General features: G+C 42.9%; 1 protein-coding gene across 1 annotated transcript in view; it reads left to right on the top strand.

Moving 5' to 3' along the window:
• The first annotated feature begins 543 nt into the window (after positions 1 to 543).
• The window catches only part of Srebf2 (sterol regulatory element binding transcription factor 2), a 58,342-nt gene continuing 42,336 nt past the window's right edge, over positions 544 to 16,549 (top strand). The window contains exon 1 of the mRNA XM_027950513.2: positions 544 to 790. Within this exon, the coding sequence (XP_027806314.2) occupies positions 703 to 790 (88 nt within the window). The 5' untranslated portion in view covers positions 544 to 702. The remainder of the gene's footprint in view (positions 791 to 16,549) is intronic.

The raw sequence follows: 16,549 nt of genomic DNA, 5'->3' as shown, positions 1-16,549 counted from the left end.
TTTAAAGAGGGGTGGGAAAAGCATGACTTGGAAGATCTTGACTCTGTCCCCCAGCGTTGGGGGCTAAGTTTCATTCCGCAGGCTCTCCCAGGCGGACTGGGCAGGGCAGGACAGGGCAGGGCGTGGGTAGAGGAGAGGCAGCTGGGAAGATGACGTAATGTGCTCACAGTCTGCGCTTGTGGCGGCCGGCGGTCGCGACTGGACCTGTGAACGTTAACCCTTTAATCCCAGGCGGGTAGACGCACCTGCTAGAAGAACAGATCCCGGAGGAAAGGGAGAGGCTCCTTTAAGCAAGGGGAAGGAGGTTGGGCGGAGGACCCGGGGGCTACTCTCTTTATTGGCTCTAAGGCCGCGAGGGGCGGAGCCTACCTATGCTAATCTGAGCTGCTGATCGATGACGCGCCATCACCCCACGCGCAGCTTCGCGCGCCCGTTGGCTAAGAGGAGCCTGGCCCCATTGACAACAAACAAGGGGGCGCGCGGCCCGGGGGCGGAGCCACGAGGGCGCGGGCAGGGGCGGGAGGTTCCCGCCCCGCCCCTTCCGCGCGGTGCCGGGGCGCAGCACAAACATGGCGGCGGCTGGCACGGGCCGGTGAGGCGGTACCGGGCGGGGGCTGTCGGGTGTCATGGGCGGTGGCGGCAGCACCGCCCCCGCGTCTCCCTGAGCGGGACGGCAGGGGGGCCTCTGCGCCGAGCCGGGCGATGGACGAGAGTGGCGAGCTGGGCGGCCTGGAGACCATGGAGACCCTCACGGAGCTGGGCGACGAGCTGACCCTGGGGGACATCGACGGTGAGTAGTGAGTGGGTGGGTGGGGGGAGTAGGGGGATCGCGCGGGGAGGAAGGGGTTACGGCGGCGCGCGGGTGCGCGTGCGCCCACCCCACAGCCCCGGCTCGCGCGGGAAGAACCCTGCGTGCCCGGTGGCCCCAGCGGTCCCCAACCCTTCCGGCACGACGGGTGTGAGCCCCGGGGTCGGGGCGCTCGGCTCCGGGAGGCGGTGGAATCCCGAGAGCTGGGCCCAAAGCGGATCGAGGAGCGTGGGGACGGGGGCGTCTCGGGGAGCGACATCTGAGGAGAGCGTGGGGCCACCGCCTTCCTCTCGCGCCCACACGCGCTGTGGGTCGTCTGGCTTTCCGCGGCTCCGCGTCGCACCTGTCACTCCCAGCCCGACCACAGGAGGGGCTACGGATTCCTCGGACTGCGCCCCTAAAGTTGGCGTTCTAAACTCCTGGTTTTCTGGGAATTGACAGACGGCTGGGTCGTCGGACACTCCGGGAAACTTTGGGCATCAGCTGCAGAAGCAAGTTGCTGATGAAGCGAGCAGTGGCGGCGGAGCGTGGACGCCTCTCTCCAGGGAGGGAGACCCGGGCGCTCGTGCTGTTGCGCTGCAAAGGGAGTTAAGCAGCAGGAATTCTGAGTTGTGACCTCTCGGGTACAAACTGGGAGAGGGTGGCCGTGGTTCTGTCGTCTTTAACAGAGGAGTGGAAGAGCTGGTAGGAGCCCAGGAAGCCGCTCTTGCAATGTTCTCATTTTTCGACCATGGGAACCGATGTTTGGAGAGGGTCCACGACTTGCCCAAGGTCACCCTGCTAGTTACAGAATCCAGTTCTCCCAGTTCCTGAGCTGTTGGTTTCTTGCCATTCTACCTTTGGGGATTTGGAATTCAAAGAATAGGCTACTAATCTTAATGACTTTCAAGAATGGAGCTCTTCCCATGTTCTAGGCCCCAAATATTTTGCATTATGTTACTTAATGCTCACAGCAATCCTGTGAAGAAGATTTATTGCCTCTTTTACAGGAGATGTTGTCTGAGATCACTCACCTTAGTCCAGAACCCTTGCTCTTTAAGCAATAACTCAGGAACATTGTTGCTTTTCAGTTTACTAAATGCTTTTACATGTAGGATTTCACTACAGCCTTGTGGTAGGCAGGTATTATGGCTGCAGTCCCATTTTGCAGATGAAGAAACTGCAAAATATTCTCTTCTGGAGGAAGAGATAAGTAGTAGCAGCTATTTGAAAAATATGATTTCCATTTTCCCATTTTGCTTTTGTAACATTTTCTCTCTTGGTTTGTCCTTACTTTGTTTTGGTCACCCAGGCATTATAGCAAGACCTTTAATGAAAGCCCCACTTTGAACCACAGACCCTTCCACTAAGTGCTCCTTAATGGGAGATCAGGGATGGAAGAGTTTTGGGAATATCATAAGGGTAGCTAACATGTTTTGAGCACTCATGTGCCAGGTGTTGTGTTAAGCACTTATACACACTAATATTCTCAATCCTCTTAACAACTGTCAGATGCAGTTGACCATTATTAGTCTTCTCCTTCTGTTCATTGACTCACCGAGTGTTACACAGAAGTATGCCCAAAGCTGCCTTCTAGCAAGGGCACAAACAGAAATTCATTTTGTACTTCTATTCTTTAATTGATCTTTATTTGTTTGAATTTGTAATTTATTAAATTACGTAGTGGTTAATATTAACTTTATCCCCGTAGATGACTGAATAAAATAAGTACTCTAGAAACTACTACAGATGTTCAGTGACTTCACAGGCTCCCATACCAAGTTTGGCAAATATTCCCCTTCTTCATTTGGTCAGCAGGTATTTAAGTGCTGGCTGGGGTGTCTGTGCTGTAGGGAACAATGAAAGACAGGAAAGATTGAATTTTATGGTTGAAAGGACTTTGCGATGAGAAACAAACCATAGTGCTGAATGTAGAACAGCTTATAAATACTGCACAGGACAGTAAGTGAAAATCATTGGTGAGGGAACTTGGTAAAGGCTGTTGTGTTTGTCAGCTTTCTGTTGCTATGACAAAATAACTGAAAGAATCAATTTAGAGAAGTAAAGATTTTGGCTCATGGTTTCAGTCTATAGTCACTTAACTCCATTGGATTCTGGGCCTGTGGTAAGGCAGAACATCATGGCAGGGAGGGTGTGAAAGCTGTTAGAAAGGTGTTGGAGGTCTGGGGTTGTAGCTCAGCGCTAGAGCGCTGGCCTAGCCCGTGGGAGGTGCTGGGTTCGATCCTCAGCACCACATATAAACAAACAAATAAATAAATAAATACAGGTTCATCAATAATAAAATAAAGGTATTGGGTTGGAGTTGTGGCTCAGTGGTAGAGTTCTTGCCTAGCATGTGTGAGGCCCTGAGTTCGATTCTCTGCACTACATATAAACAAATAAATAAATAAATGCAGGTCCATCAATAACTAATAAAAATTAAAAAAAAAAAACTAAAGGTGCTAAAGACAAAAATAGAGTCCCTAAGAGTCGCCAAAGGACCCACTCCCTTCAACTAGATCCTACCTCCTACAGTTTCTACTATCTCCCAATAGCCCATTCAGCTATGCAAGTTTGAATTAATTCATTGATAAAGTTAAAACCTCATTGCTGCACCAGGGACCTAGTCTTCAACACATGAACACATGGGGGACATTCTACATCCAAACCTTCAAAGCTGGTTTACCAGAGTACAACACCAAGGAGGTAGTCTTTGACCCGGGCCTTGGAGGACAAGAAGGGTTGGGCAGGCTGATGGCCAGAGTTCTGCAGTTAGAAGTATCCCTTGATATTCACCCATATGTTCCTTCTCCAGAATGTTAGTGCAGTGAGGGCAAGGACCTTCCTGTCATTTACCTTGAATTCTTTGTACCAGAATAGCGAGCGTGTCCACCAAATATTTGTAGAATACCTGAATGAATGACCTTGGCCTGGGCAGAATACTAAATTGTACTAGAACATAGTCTTTGGAGTTGGTTGGGGTTTTTGTTTTGTTTTGTTTTGTTTTTTTCTCCTTTTCTTTTTGGAACTGGAGATCGAACCCAGGGCTTCATGCATGTGAAGCAAGCATTTTACTGCTGAGCTATATCCCATCCCTAATCTTTGGGGTTTGATTAGGTCAGGGTTGGCCAGCCCAGGTGCTTTAGGAGCCAGTCAGATAAGGAAGGGGAGAGATTATTGAAGTACATTACTTCTTTTCTGTGTGTATGATGGTGATAAGGGGTCTTTGCAACCTGGAGGGCTCCTGCTTGCCTCCAGGAGGGGTGGGCAGACTGGTAGAAATCCTCCCGCCTGCTCTAATTCATTGATGTCCTTTTGGGCTATGAGCCCAAAGTGGCTACATCCATTCACTCATTCAGTATTTCTTAAGTGGTTTCTAAGTACTCCCATCATGTACACAGTACTGAGGATATCTTTGAACAAGATAGATGAGATCTCTCTCAGTGACTTAAATTCTTAATGAAAACACACATTAAATAAAATAAATGAGCCATTTTAGCAAGATACTATGAAAATAAAATGGGACTGTAATATGAGAACAACTGGGGTAGTCTACTTAGATGAGGTAGTCTATGGAGACATCTTGGAAAGTATTAACACCCATCCTGTATTGGGGCACTCTACTGCTGAGTTACGTCAACAGGCCTTTTAAAATTTGAAACAGGGTCTCACTAAATTGCCTAAGCTTGCAGTCTTCCTGCTTCCTCCTTTCAGGTATCTGGGATTATAAACTTGTGTTACCATACCCAGCTTAATATCTCTTTTTCAAAAAATGCCCAACTCTGGATTTTTATACGAAAGCTCTGGATTTTTAAACGTTGGATTTATCTATTATCTATCTATCTATCTATCTATCTATCTATCTATCTATCTAGAAAAGCTATAGCCAGGCACAGTGGCGTATGTCTGTAATCCTAGCAGTTCAAAGCCAACTTCAGCAACTTAGCGAGGCCCTGAGCAACTTAAGGAGATCCTGTCTCCGAAAATAAAATGGGCTGGCGATGTGGCTCAGTGCGTAAGCATTCCTGGGTTCAATTCCTGGTACCAAAAAAAAAAAAAAAAAGAATGAAGTAAACACACTGTAGATACACAGCAAAGCATGTATACTAGTCGATTTCCAGGGCCTTGTTCTGCTGCAGAATGTTCTGTTGTCCCAGCACCACATTTAAACAAATAAATAAATACAGGTCCATCGATAACTAATAAAAATTAAAAAAAAAAAAAAAAAAAGAAATGTGCTAAAGACAAAAATAGAGTCCCTAAGAGTCCCCACAGGATTGCCAGGTCTCACTTGTGATGAAATAGCTACACTGCTTCCTTTTGTTATTATGAGCCAGATCTCCTGGAAGGACAGAGAGGTGGACTCTTCCTCCACTGGGGATCAGAAAAGTCAGAAGCAAGGAGGTGACATTTTTGCTAGGTCCAGGGGAATGGGTGGAGGAGCAGCATGACAAGCATATCAAAGGAGGAGGACTAGGCTGCCTTAGAAATACAAGATTGCTGGACATTTCCTGGAACATACAGTGTGTGTAAGGAAACAAGATGAGGTCTGAGAGGTGAGTTGGAGCCAAATTATGTTCCAGGCGCAGATGTTTTGTGGAACGTAGGGAGGGAATTGTTGAACATTTTCAAGTAGAGAGGGACGGACTAATTAATCATGGGCTGTAAGAAAATTCAGCTATGCTGAGGAAAGAGTAACCTTCCCATTTGAAATGAAGGCCTCTGAAGGGTTAGCCCTGAAGGCAGGGCATGGTGGAATTCTAAGATTCCATCAAGGCTTTGAGCCTGGGGTAGTTGGAGAGTTCAGAAAGCAGGAAGGGCTGGTTGGGAACATGGATGAAAATTTGTCTTAAATGGACTGGAATTGAGGTGGGAAGCTATCATCTAATAGGAAATAGGAGGCCGATACTCAGGAGGTTAAAACAGGCTATTGAGGTTTTGATGTATAGTGACTGTTGATGAGTTGAGGATAGAGATAAAAGAACTGGGAGGTTTGAAGTGAGGGAAGTGTAATTACTAAGTCGAGGTGAGCTTTTAAAGAAGTGGTTAGTGGATGTTGGGACAGTGCTGCAAAGGTTAGTAAGGATGACAAGGCCATGGAAGGAGTTATGGGATTTGGCAGTCAGGAGGCCCGCCTTTGACAGAACAAAGAGGAGGGCTCCAAGGCTAGGTAACCAGGCAGGAGTCAGGAGTGAATGGAGAGAGGCAAACAGAGGCGCTGTTCTCCTTGGAAAAGGTTTAGGATTGTTTCAATGAACTAATTACTTTCTGTCTTTATGGTTTTGTCCATTCTAGACATTTCATGTTAATGGAATCAGGATATATGGTTTCTTAGTTAATATTCAGATTCATCCATGTTGCAGGTGTATTCCATTATATACACTACATTTTGTTTATCTACTCTTTAGTTGGTAGATATTTGGGCAGTTTCCACTTTGCAGCTATTATGAGTGAAGCTGCCCTGAATATTTGTATACAAGTTTTTATATGAACATAAATGTTAATTTCTCTTAGGTAGATCTACATTTTTGTTGTTCGAGTTTCCCCAGGGCTTATAATAGTCCCATTTTTTCTCCTGCTTAGTTTCTGTGTTCCTGTAATTAATTCAGCCCTCGTGATAGAAACTACCTATATGGTGGTAGGTTCCTTTCTTTCCAGGAGCTCTCCCTCTTTTTGCCCTTTGATAATTGTTAAATCTGCTCTCCCTAACTTATCTTGAGACTACCTTGTAGAGTGATGTCATAGTTCCTTTTTCTACGTTTTTTTAGTTGTTTAACCCTTTTGTTTTGGTGGAACACGTTTCTCCAGTAGCTCCTTCCAGAGGTAAGTTTTTTGAGGCCTTGGCTATCTAAAAATACCTTCATTCTAACCCATTCCAATATGAATGGGTGAGACATATTTTATATTAGAATTTTAAAGGAATTGCTTCATTGTCTTCCAGCTTCTAGTAGTTGAGAGATTGTATGTCTTTTCTCCTCTGGAAACTTTTAGGATCTTGTCCTTATCCTTGGTTTCTTGTCCTTGAACTGGGCTCAGTCACTGGCCCTACTTAGTGGGGCTCTGGAGAGCTATGTCTGATATCTGATTTGTGCAGTCCTCCTGCTGTTAGCCCATTCTGTACCTCAATCTGCAGAAGAATTTACAGTTCCCAAGCCTCTAGCTTCTTTTTTTTTTTTTTCCTCTAGCTTCTTCCTGCAGACCTCAGTTTCATCTTTGGTAGAGGACACTGAATAGGTACCCTATAAAAATGTGACTATGGTAAAGGAGATGTGAGGCGAAGGGGCAGAAACTGATTTCCTATTTCTCCAATAAGTGCTGGTTTGACAAGCAGCTTAGTAAGAAGAAACACAGGTCTACTTTTTACCCCTGTTGTATTACCTCTTAGATTTATTTTTTTCCCTGGGGGGGTGAACCCAGGACCTTATATATGCAAAGCAAGTCCTCTACCATTGAGCCACACTCTCAGCACCTATATACCTTTTAAAGACATAATCAAGTGTTGTTTTGACACTTGAATATTTACCGATGTTGCTAATGTTTGGGTTGAAAGAGCTGCTGTTGTCTACAGCTTGTTTATTTTCCACCAATTTTTAGCTCCTGGTCTCATCCAGTTATGTTTCCTGGGATTGCTCAGACCACCTGACCAGAGTCCCCTTGGGTTTTTCCTCCTTCCTTCTTGTTTGGCTTCACCCTTGACAAACATTCTCCACATTCACACCCAGGCCTTTGGCCTAATGTTCTTGAGTTCTGCCTGCCTCTAAACAGTCTTTTACTCAGCTCAGATATTGGCATTAAAGTATACTTTTGCTTTTATTTCAATTAGATCTCTCTTTAAATTCATAATTTAAAAAGTATCCCCCACCCCTGTATTGGGGATTGAACCCAGGAGTGCTCTACCACTGAGCTACACCCCCCAACCCTTTTTTTAAGTATTTAGCTAGGGTCTCACTGAGTTGCCAAGGCTGCTCTTGAACTTGGTATCCTCCTGTCTCACCGTCCTCAGTCATTAGGATTATAAGTGTGCACCACCATGCCTGGCTCATCTTGTTGTATATTATTATTTACTGTCTCTGCAATCAACTCTACTTTTTTAATCCTTCTCCACGTTTTGAAATCACTTGTAGGCAGCACCCATTATGTTCCTAACACTGTATCTGCTCAGACCTTTATACAGGGTCTGTTTTGTCCTGGGTTCTGGGTTTAGCACTGGTAAGGTAAACAGGGTCATTGCCCTCATAGAGGGTGATGGCCCTTGAGGCCAGGCACTATTCTATGCCCTTAACCATTTTTTGTCTCATAATGTTTTTGCTTTTAATCCTTTCTCCATTTCTACAGTATGCTTTCGATTAAAGAACTGAGGCCCAGATCACACATTTAGTAAGTGGTAGGGTGGTAGCTTAAATCTAGATGTGTCCAGCTCTAAAATACATGTTCTTTTTCTCTACCCCATGCCATCTCCCTGTCTGATTTAAGAAAGCTTCTAAATTGCAAATACAAGGTGGTGTGATGGGCTTTGAAGCTAGACATGAAATCCTCTGCTTAATTATATATTCAGGGGACGTATGTTTATCAGTGGGCACTTAAAGTAACTTTCCCTGGGTCCAGTGACTTTTCTTAGATTCCTGTGAGAGGTGGAGATTGGGGATATCTAAGACAGGGCTGTTGCAAGAATTAAGTGAGATAAAGTACATAAATGGAAGCAGGCAGACATTCTTTTTTGGCTGTGGGAATGAATGGGGACCTGAATGAACTTCAGTTTACAAGTTGACTCTGGACCAAAGGGCCTTTTTTAGAATACAGTTTTGGAATGTTTATTTTTCCCTTTTGAAAAGGTTTTTGTAAGTTTGGGTGGGGTGCAGAGGAGCAGCCACAGAATGTGATATAAAGTGTTCCGTTTCTTTAAAACAAGACTCAAGGGTTAAACTTTATTGACACGATGGAATTATTTAGAGTAGCAGAATTCCACAACCTGGGCTTCAAGGTAAGGCTACCTGGGGAACTTATTTAGAAACTTAATCCTAAACCATTGAAAGGCTTGCAAACGGGGAAAACAGAGCCCTTTCTGCATATTTCAGGCCTTGGGGATTGCTAATGAGTATGTGTCTAAATGCCCTTTACAATCTTGCTCCTCCATCTCGCCCCACAGAACAGGGCTCAGGGTCTGGTTTGGAGTGATGAAATTCTGAGCTGCTGAACCACATGTGGAGCTGCCTTGCTGCCCAGGGCCTGGCCATCTAACAGCCTCAGGAGAAATAATGCTGCTTTCTGCATGCTACCATTCCTGTCAGGCCTTGCCCTTTACAGAAAGCCTCCTGCTATTTCTTTCCAACAGTGCTGTGAGGTTGAAGCTTGATTTTTGTGCCCATTTTCCATGGGCATAGATGAAGCACAGAATCAAAATGATTAGTTTGAGGTTTCCCATGCTGCTGAGGAAGTAGAGGCGAACTTGGGTCTTCTGACATGGGATCCCTCCTTTTCCCTGCCTTGTGGAAATGAGTTGGGAGATACCTTGATTCAGGCAGCATGATTGTCTAGCCGTCCCTTCTCTAGTCAGAAGTTGTGTTTTTGAATTAAAAAAATAAAAATAAAAATCATTGCTCAAGCCAGGTGTGAGTGGCACACTCGTAATCCCAGCTATTCTTGAGGCTAATAATGCAAGAGACTTACAAGTTGGAGGCCAGCCTCAGCAACTTAGCAAAACCCTGTCTCAAAATAAAAAATAATAAGGGCTGGGGATATAGCTCAGTGGTAGAGTGTCCGTGAGTTCAATCCTTGGTACATAATACGTGTGCCATGCACACACACACACACACACGCACACACGCACTCACATCATCATCATCATTTCATTCCATTTCAGCATGAGTAAGTGTCCATATATTCACAGTCACAATTTTCAGGAAGCTGACATCTAAACATCTAATCTTAGTATGATGCAACAGGGGCCCTAACAGAGGAATAGATTTCAAGTTTTTGAAGTATTAGGAAAGTCTTCACAGGGACTTTAGCATTGGATTGAGTTGTGAAGAGTAAGTGAAAACAATTTTAGAAGAAGGGGCAAAATTGGAACAAAGTTGTAGTAATTTGGCATATTCTAGAAACTTGTGATTTAATGTGGTTAGAGTACAGTGTAGAACAGTTCTCAAACTTAAGTGAGCCTTTGAACCCCAGTGTACATATCCAAAGATCTGAATCAGGAAGATCTAGGATGTCACCCAACAGGGACCTAACTATTGAAGGAGACAACATCAGAGAATGCTTGGTAGGAGCCTTGTGAGCCGAGGCCTTAAGGAGAAAAGAAGCATGTCCCAGGCCCAGCGAACAACCTTTTTGGAGGGCTTGGCCAGTGTTCCTGTTTTACAGACACGCTCTTGATAACCATGTTGTTTTGATCAGACGCCTTCTTGCTTCAGTGTGTTCTTTATAGTCATGATTCTTGGTGATAAGGGCATGAAAAGAAAAGGACTTTTTGGAAAGGCTGGACTGACCAGACAAGCTAGAGAGCTGGACCAGGGAAATGGGCCAGAATCAAGGGAGACTCAGCCACAGCAGAGGCTGAGCCCAGAGCAACCTGATGAGGACTCCGCTGCTTGATGATTTGTGTGTTGTCCTTGCTTTCCTGGGTCATCCCTCAAGAGTCATGTTCCTGGCAGGAGCAGTCATTAACCATAGCTAATGACCTTACTTCCCTGTGAGACTGCCTGATGGGCATTCTCTAAAAGGAATGTCAGGGTGCTAATGGGAGGGTCAGGCCTGATGGTGGAAAAATGAAGCACAAGTGACGAATGTCCACTGCATTTTCTGTGCCTCTTCTCTTTGCCTCCAAAATAAAAGCCAAATGTCTATGATGGCACTTAGGCCTTTCACAGTTTATCTACAGGCAGCTCCATCTGTCTACTTTGTTTTATGCTCTCTCTGCTTCAGCAACTTGCAGAACAGTTCCTGGTGCTGTGGTTTTGCTAAAACTGTTTCCTTTGCCTGAATCCACCCCCCTCCTCATAAAACCCTTTTCATCCATCTAGACTCAGCTTTCACTGTCTGCCAAGATGGATCAGTCTTTTCTTTACTCTCTGACAGCCCTTTCTTTGGGAGGTACTTGTCTGTTCTCACCCTTCTCACAGTGTATGGAGTTGGTTAGATTTCTGTCTTCTCTGTAAGATTGAGAGGTAGAGAGGGGAAAAAATAGTCTTTTTCAATTCTTGCTCTTTGCTGGGTCCCATGCAAGGCACTTAGGATCGATCCTCCAGCTCCTAGAACATAGCGCATAGCACACACAAACGTCGAGTGGATATTTGTGCATGATTTAATTAATAATGGCTTTACAGGTATTATTTTCTTCTTAGGAATATTTGGGGGTGTAATAATGCATAGAAGGGTAGGATGGTGGGTTCTTGGACTCTTTCATTTTTGCCAAATGGTTTAAAGTACTGAAAAAGGACGAGATTCCTTGTTTTGTAGACTCTGCCCCCAGAAGGACAGTTCAGGGGAATTGGTTTGTACCTGACTTTGTTGACAGTGGGTCATCTGTCATTGTGAAACCTAAGGCCCTCCTCTTGCAGAACAGGACCATGTAGGATCAATTCCTTAGCGTCTCTCTCACTCTCTGCATCTTGCTCAACTTTGTCTCCTGCTTTCAAGAGAGTGAAAAAGAAAACAGTGTGATGCCAGGGTGGGGGCAGATGAAGATCTGGGAAAGACCTGGGATGACACATCTTTCCCTTCCTGAGCTTGGGGTGTTTACTCATGAATGAATGAAGCATTGACTGGGCATGTTTGGTGGTAGCCATACAAAAATGGAACCAAAGCATCCACATTATGTTGTGGCTAAGCCCTTGACTTCAAATCCCAGCTGACTATATGACATTGAACAGTTGCTTAACCTCTGTGCCTTATTTTCCTTATCTGTAAAGTGGAGATAGCATGGCACCTACCTGAAAGTATTGTGGAAATTATATGAAGAAATATGAAGTGTTTAATGTGATTGCTGACACAAGACCTCAGTGAATGTTAACTATTACTATACTATTTTTATTATTACTAATTGGCTCTGGGTTCTTTCTTCTTGTTGTACTCAGAGTCTCATCTTAATCTCTTTCTAAAAGCAGGCATTTCAAAGTAATAAATGGAATGAAATGGATAGCCTTTCAGATATGAGGTACCGAGATGCCTGTAATTTAGCATTAGGTAAGGGTTGGAGTTTCTGGGTGGGGCTCTTGCATGGGTGGGGACTCCTGTGCAGCAATCTGGAGCACAGCCACCATGAGGTAGGGCAGCTGCATGAGATGCCAGAGAGAAGGCAACATGGTGGCAGGGTTGGGTTGACTTCTACAGCAAGATGCTGGAGAAAGAGCATAAGACTCTGGAGAGGTAGAAAAGCTTCTGCCCCTGTCTATCTTTTGTTCATCACGTGCCTGAGACCATGTGAAGTTCTTACCCTCTTTGGACTTAGATTTGTTTTTTTTTTCATGTGCAAGAACCTTTGTCAGTCTCAATATTCAAGCACTTAAGTGCCAGGCACTATCCAAAGTGCTTCACACACAATACCTCATGCAAAAGAGTGCTTGAGCCAGATATGGTGGTGCACATCTGTAACCCCACTACTTGGGAGGCTGAAGCAGGAGGATATCAGGTTTGAGGCCAACCTGGGCAGCTTTGTGAGACCCTGTCTCAAAATTAAAAATGAGGGGCTGTGGTTGTGGCTCAGTGGTAGAGCGCTCATCTAGCATGTTCGAGGCCCTGGGTTCGATCCTCAGCACCAAATAAAAATAAATAAAATAAAGGTATTATGTCCAACTACTTCTAAAAAATTTAAAAATAAATAAATAAAAATTGAAAATGAAAGGAACTGCAGGTGTAGTTCATTGAGAACACCCGGGTTCAATCCCAAGTACTGCACATACCAAATCAATCAATCAATATTTTTTAATGCATTTGTTTGTTTATTTATTTTTTTTGTGGTGCTAAGGGTCAAACCCAGTGCCTCACACGTGCTAGGCAAGCAATCTGCCACTGAGGTACAGCCCCTATCTATCTTGAAGTAGCTACCTCACAAGATGATTTCTTCACATTATGTAACAGAGTATGTGTGAAAGTTCCTAGCAAGGTGTTAAAGTCAAAAACAATGTAGTATCAGTGCTAACCAGGTAATTTTCTAGTAAAATAAAAATCACATTTAAACTTTGTAAGTAAATGTACACATGCTCACATGCAAACACAAAGTAAATTACAGTAAAAACAACAGCTGTTTAGGCAACATCCCCCAACAGGTACCTGCTGTACCATGCCGCTCTTTTTATACCAGTGCTTTGTACCAGCCCTGGCAGATATTTACACAGGGTTCTCTACAGGAACATATGCCTCTGGCAGACATTTATTTTTGTATCTGGTGGCATCTTAGTTAATGTTTGTTAAATGCATGTATTAAGGGATGTGTCTTTATAAATTTGTTCTTTATTAAAAGAAAAACTGTTCTTTTAAAATTAATTAATTTGTTTATTTATGTTTTTAGTACTGGGGATTGAACCCAGGGCACTTTATCACTCACTGAGCTATATCCCCAGTTCTATTTCTGTTTTCAAACAGGTCTTACTAAGTTGCTGAGGCTGGCCTCAAACTTGTGATCATCCTGCTTCAGCCTCCTTAGTCTCGGTTAGAGACTCTTTTAGCAAGGAGCACTTGTTAAAGTAGAACGTCTCATTTGGATGATAATGTAATAATTTGGGTAGAAAGGTATACTTTAATGCAAACAGGCAAAAATATCTCTTCCCCATTTCCCTTGATGAGTGTGAGTTACATGTTGCCCTGAGACTGATGTTTTCCATTAACACTGGAACACTGAGCTGGGCACAGTGGTACATGCTTATAATCACAGACACTTGGGAAGATGAGGCAGGAAGATCACAAGTAGGTCAGCCTCGGCAACTTACCAAGACCCTATCTCAAAATTAAAAAGACTGGAGGCTCAGTGGTAGAGCGTCCCTGGGTTCTATTCCCAGTACCACACATACACACACACAAAAAAAAAAAAAAAAAGAAAAAGAAAATGAGGGAGAGAAGGAAATTGATATGGAAAGCAATGATGTGGATTTCCTAAATGCCCCTCCACTCACACCCTGAATTCTCCTTTGTTGTTACTCCAGGTCTCTCTTACATCTTACTCCCGAATTGTGATGAACGTAAATGTAAAATATAAGAAATGCTTGTTTTGTAGGGTAGGAGATTGTAGGTGGAAGAGAAACAGAAAAACCTAAATACAGATCCAAATTCAAATCTCAGCTCAGCCACTTTGTAGTGTATGTGGGAGACTTGAACAGATTATCTAATTTCTTTGAGCCTTGGTTTCCTCACTTTTAAAACAGAATAATAATAATACTGGTCTCAGAGTTTACTAAAGTAATAATAGCTGTCATTGTTAACTATTAATATGTTGTCTCATAGAATCTGTATGAGTGAATTTAATTTCAGCTATAATCACCTTCTGTACATTTAAATAAAATATAAATACTGTTTTTAATCAGAAAATAAGTTTATTATCTTCACTGAGTTGGTTTTGCTTTTAAATTCAATAGCATACCATTAACTTTTATCCAAAGGATAAACTAAAATCTAACCTGGAAATATTTCCTTTTTCAGTGTGATATTTAAAAAACTGAAAGAATCAAATATATTTTATTGTATGCTTGACATACTCCTATATATAAATATATATATCAGAGATTGTATTGTTCCTATATACACAAGTAAAGAAAACAAATCTCAAGGAAATTAATCTTCCAAAGATAGCACGGTAATTACATTTCTGGATTCACAGCCAGTTCTGATTTTTTTTTTCACTCCTTTGGTACTGGGGATTGAACCAAGGGTGTTTTACCTCTAAGCTACCTCCCTAAGTCTTTTTTTTCTTTTAATTTTTGAGACAGTTTCTCAATAAGTTGCTAAGGGTTTTCTTAAATTGCCCAGGCTGGCCTCAAACTTGTGATCATTCTGCCTCAGCCTCCTAAGTGGCTGGGATTGCAGGTGTCACCACACTCAGCTTCTCTTTGCATCTAAACGTGAAATCTATATTCAATTTGATCTTGCAAAATGAGCCTTGGTTTGGTTTTTTTACATCCTGCTTTTCTCTCTAAATAGGTTTCCTTGTCACCCTTTCTTTACATACTTCCCAGGAGCCAACCTGTTTCTGAATGTTGATCAATTTTTAGAGCCATTTTCATAACCAGAACTTTTTTTTTAATTTTATTTTTTGAGTTGTAGATGGACAGGATGCCTTTATTTTATTTGTTTATTTTTATGTGGTGCTGAGGATCGAACCCAGTGCCTCACTCATGCTAGGCAATTTTTAATCTATAGCCAATTTTCAGAAAAATTTTCATCAGTGGAGAAAGTTATCTCAGGTTTTGTTGTTGTTGTTTCAGCCATTCTGATTATTATCTGCTCTAGTCAGAATCTAGCTATAAGTTTAATTAGTTTATGTTGTCATGGGGCTCTGGGTAAGGGAGCAGCCCCCTTGTACAAACCAGAAAGAAAAACTGCTAAGCGGTAGGGTCTCTCTTTCCTAGAGCATAAAACAGCTTGCCTGTGGGTTGTCTTCATTTTTAATAAGGAGAGTAGCCAAGCCCACTACCATTAGTTGTGGGACCCCTTGTGCTTTGGCTCCTGGCTACCTGCCAGATTAGTGCAGCCCACCACAGCTGCATTTTTCCCAGCTTAGCTCATGAGGCTCCCCAGAATAGAATGCAACTTGCATCCTGATCAGCTTTCAGGGAGCTGCTGGACCTGTTGAACCTGTGATTTTGTTGTGCTCCTTGTATCCTCCTTGATGTCTTGTAGATACACCTGTCTGCTGTGACATTTCTCCAAGGCTGTATTGTGATACTTTCACTAATTCCTTGAGGTCAAGGACTGATACATCACCTCTGTAGGCTGGTGCTCATTGGGTGCTCAACATATTATAATCATTTTGAATTTATAGATCTACTTCCTCTAAAGTGAGAGCATTGCAGAAATTGCATATACCTGTCCAGATTTTCCAGGATAATTTAATATTTAAAAATATCTTGGTGTCATTATGAAGCAATATATTTCCTTCTATTTTTCAATGCATGATCATTGTTTTTATAGGTGGCATGAAAGTTGCTTTTGGGGGCATTTCAGTGGCTCAATGCCTGTTTGTTTTGTTTTTGTTTTAAGTTACCAGGATCCTTAGTGCTTAGAGAGGTATAAAGGAGTGGAGGAGTCTAACCATGTACTTGTAGAGCACAAGACATAAGCAAAACATTTAAAACTACAACTTGTGAGTTTTAAATGTGGCAACATGCTTTTTTTTTTTTAAAGGTAAAAACACACTAATCTATCATGAGCAAATATCAAAAGGTTATTAGCACTATTAGGGAGGAAACTAGCAAGATGACAGAACTGAATCAAAGGAGAAGAAACTCCTATTTACATAGTAGGACAAGAAGAATGCAGAAATAAGATTGCAAGTTTAGGTGCACAACTGGTTAATGTCCTACAAGGCAATAAAAACAAAACCTTGGAGGTTATCTTTCCTATTAAATTATTTGCAACTTAGCGATTTTCTGCAAGTTAATATCTAACTTATCAGAACATGGGTCTTAATCAGTAGTAAATATAAAGTCAATAAAGTTGTGTTTTCTTAGCGCATCAGATGACTTTTAGGTAGGCAGGGGAGACAGTGCAGTAGTATAACCTTAAAGGGAGCCAGATACAGTGTGCATACCAGTAATCCAGTAACTCCAGAGG

The sequence above is a fragment of the Marmota flaviventris genome, chromosome 3, assembly GCF_047511675.1.
Source record: "Marmota flaviventris isolate mMarFla1 chromosome 3, mMarFla1.hap1, whole genome shotgun sequence".
In the NCBI taxonomy this organism is placed as follows: Eukaryota; Metazoa; Chordata; class Mammalia; order Rodentia; family Sciuridae; genus Marmota; species Marmota flaviventris.
This window is presented reverse-complemented; position numbering and strand designations above follow the sequence as displayed.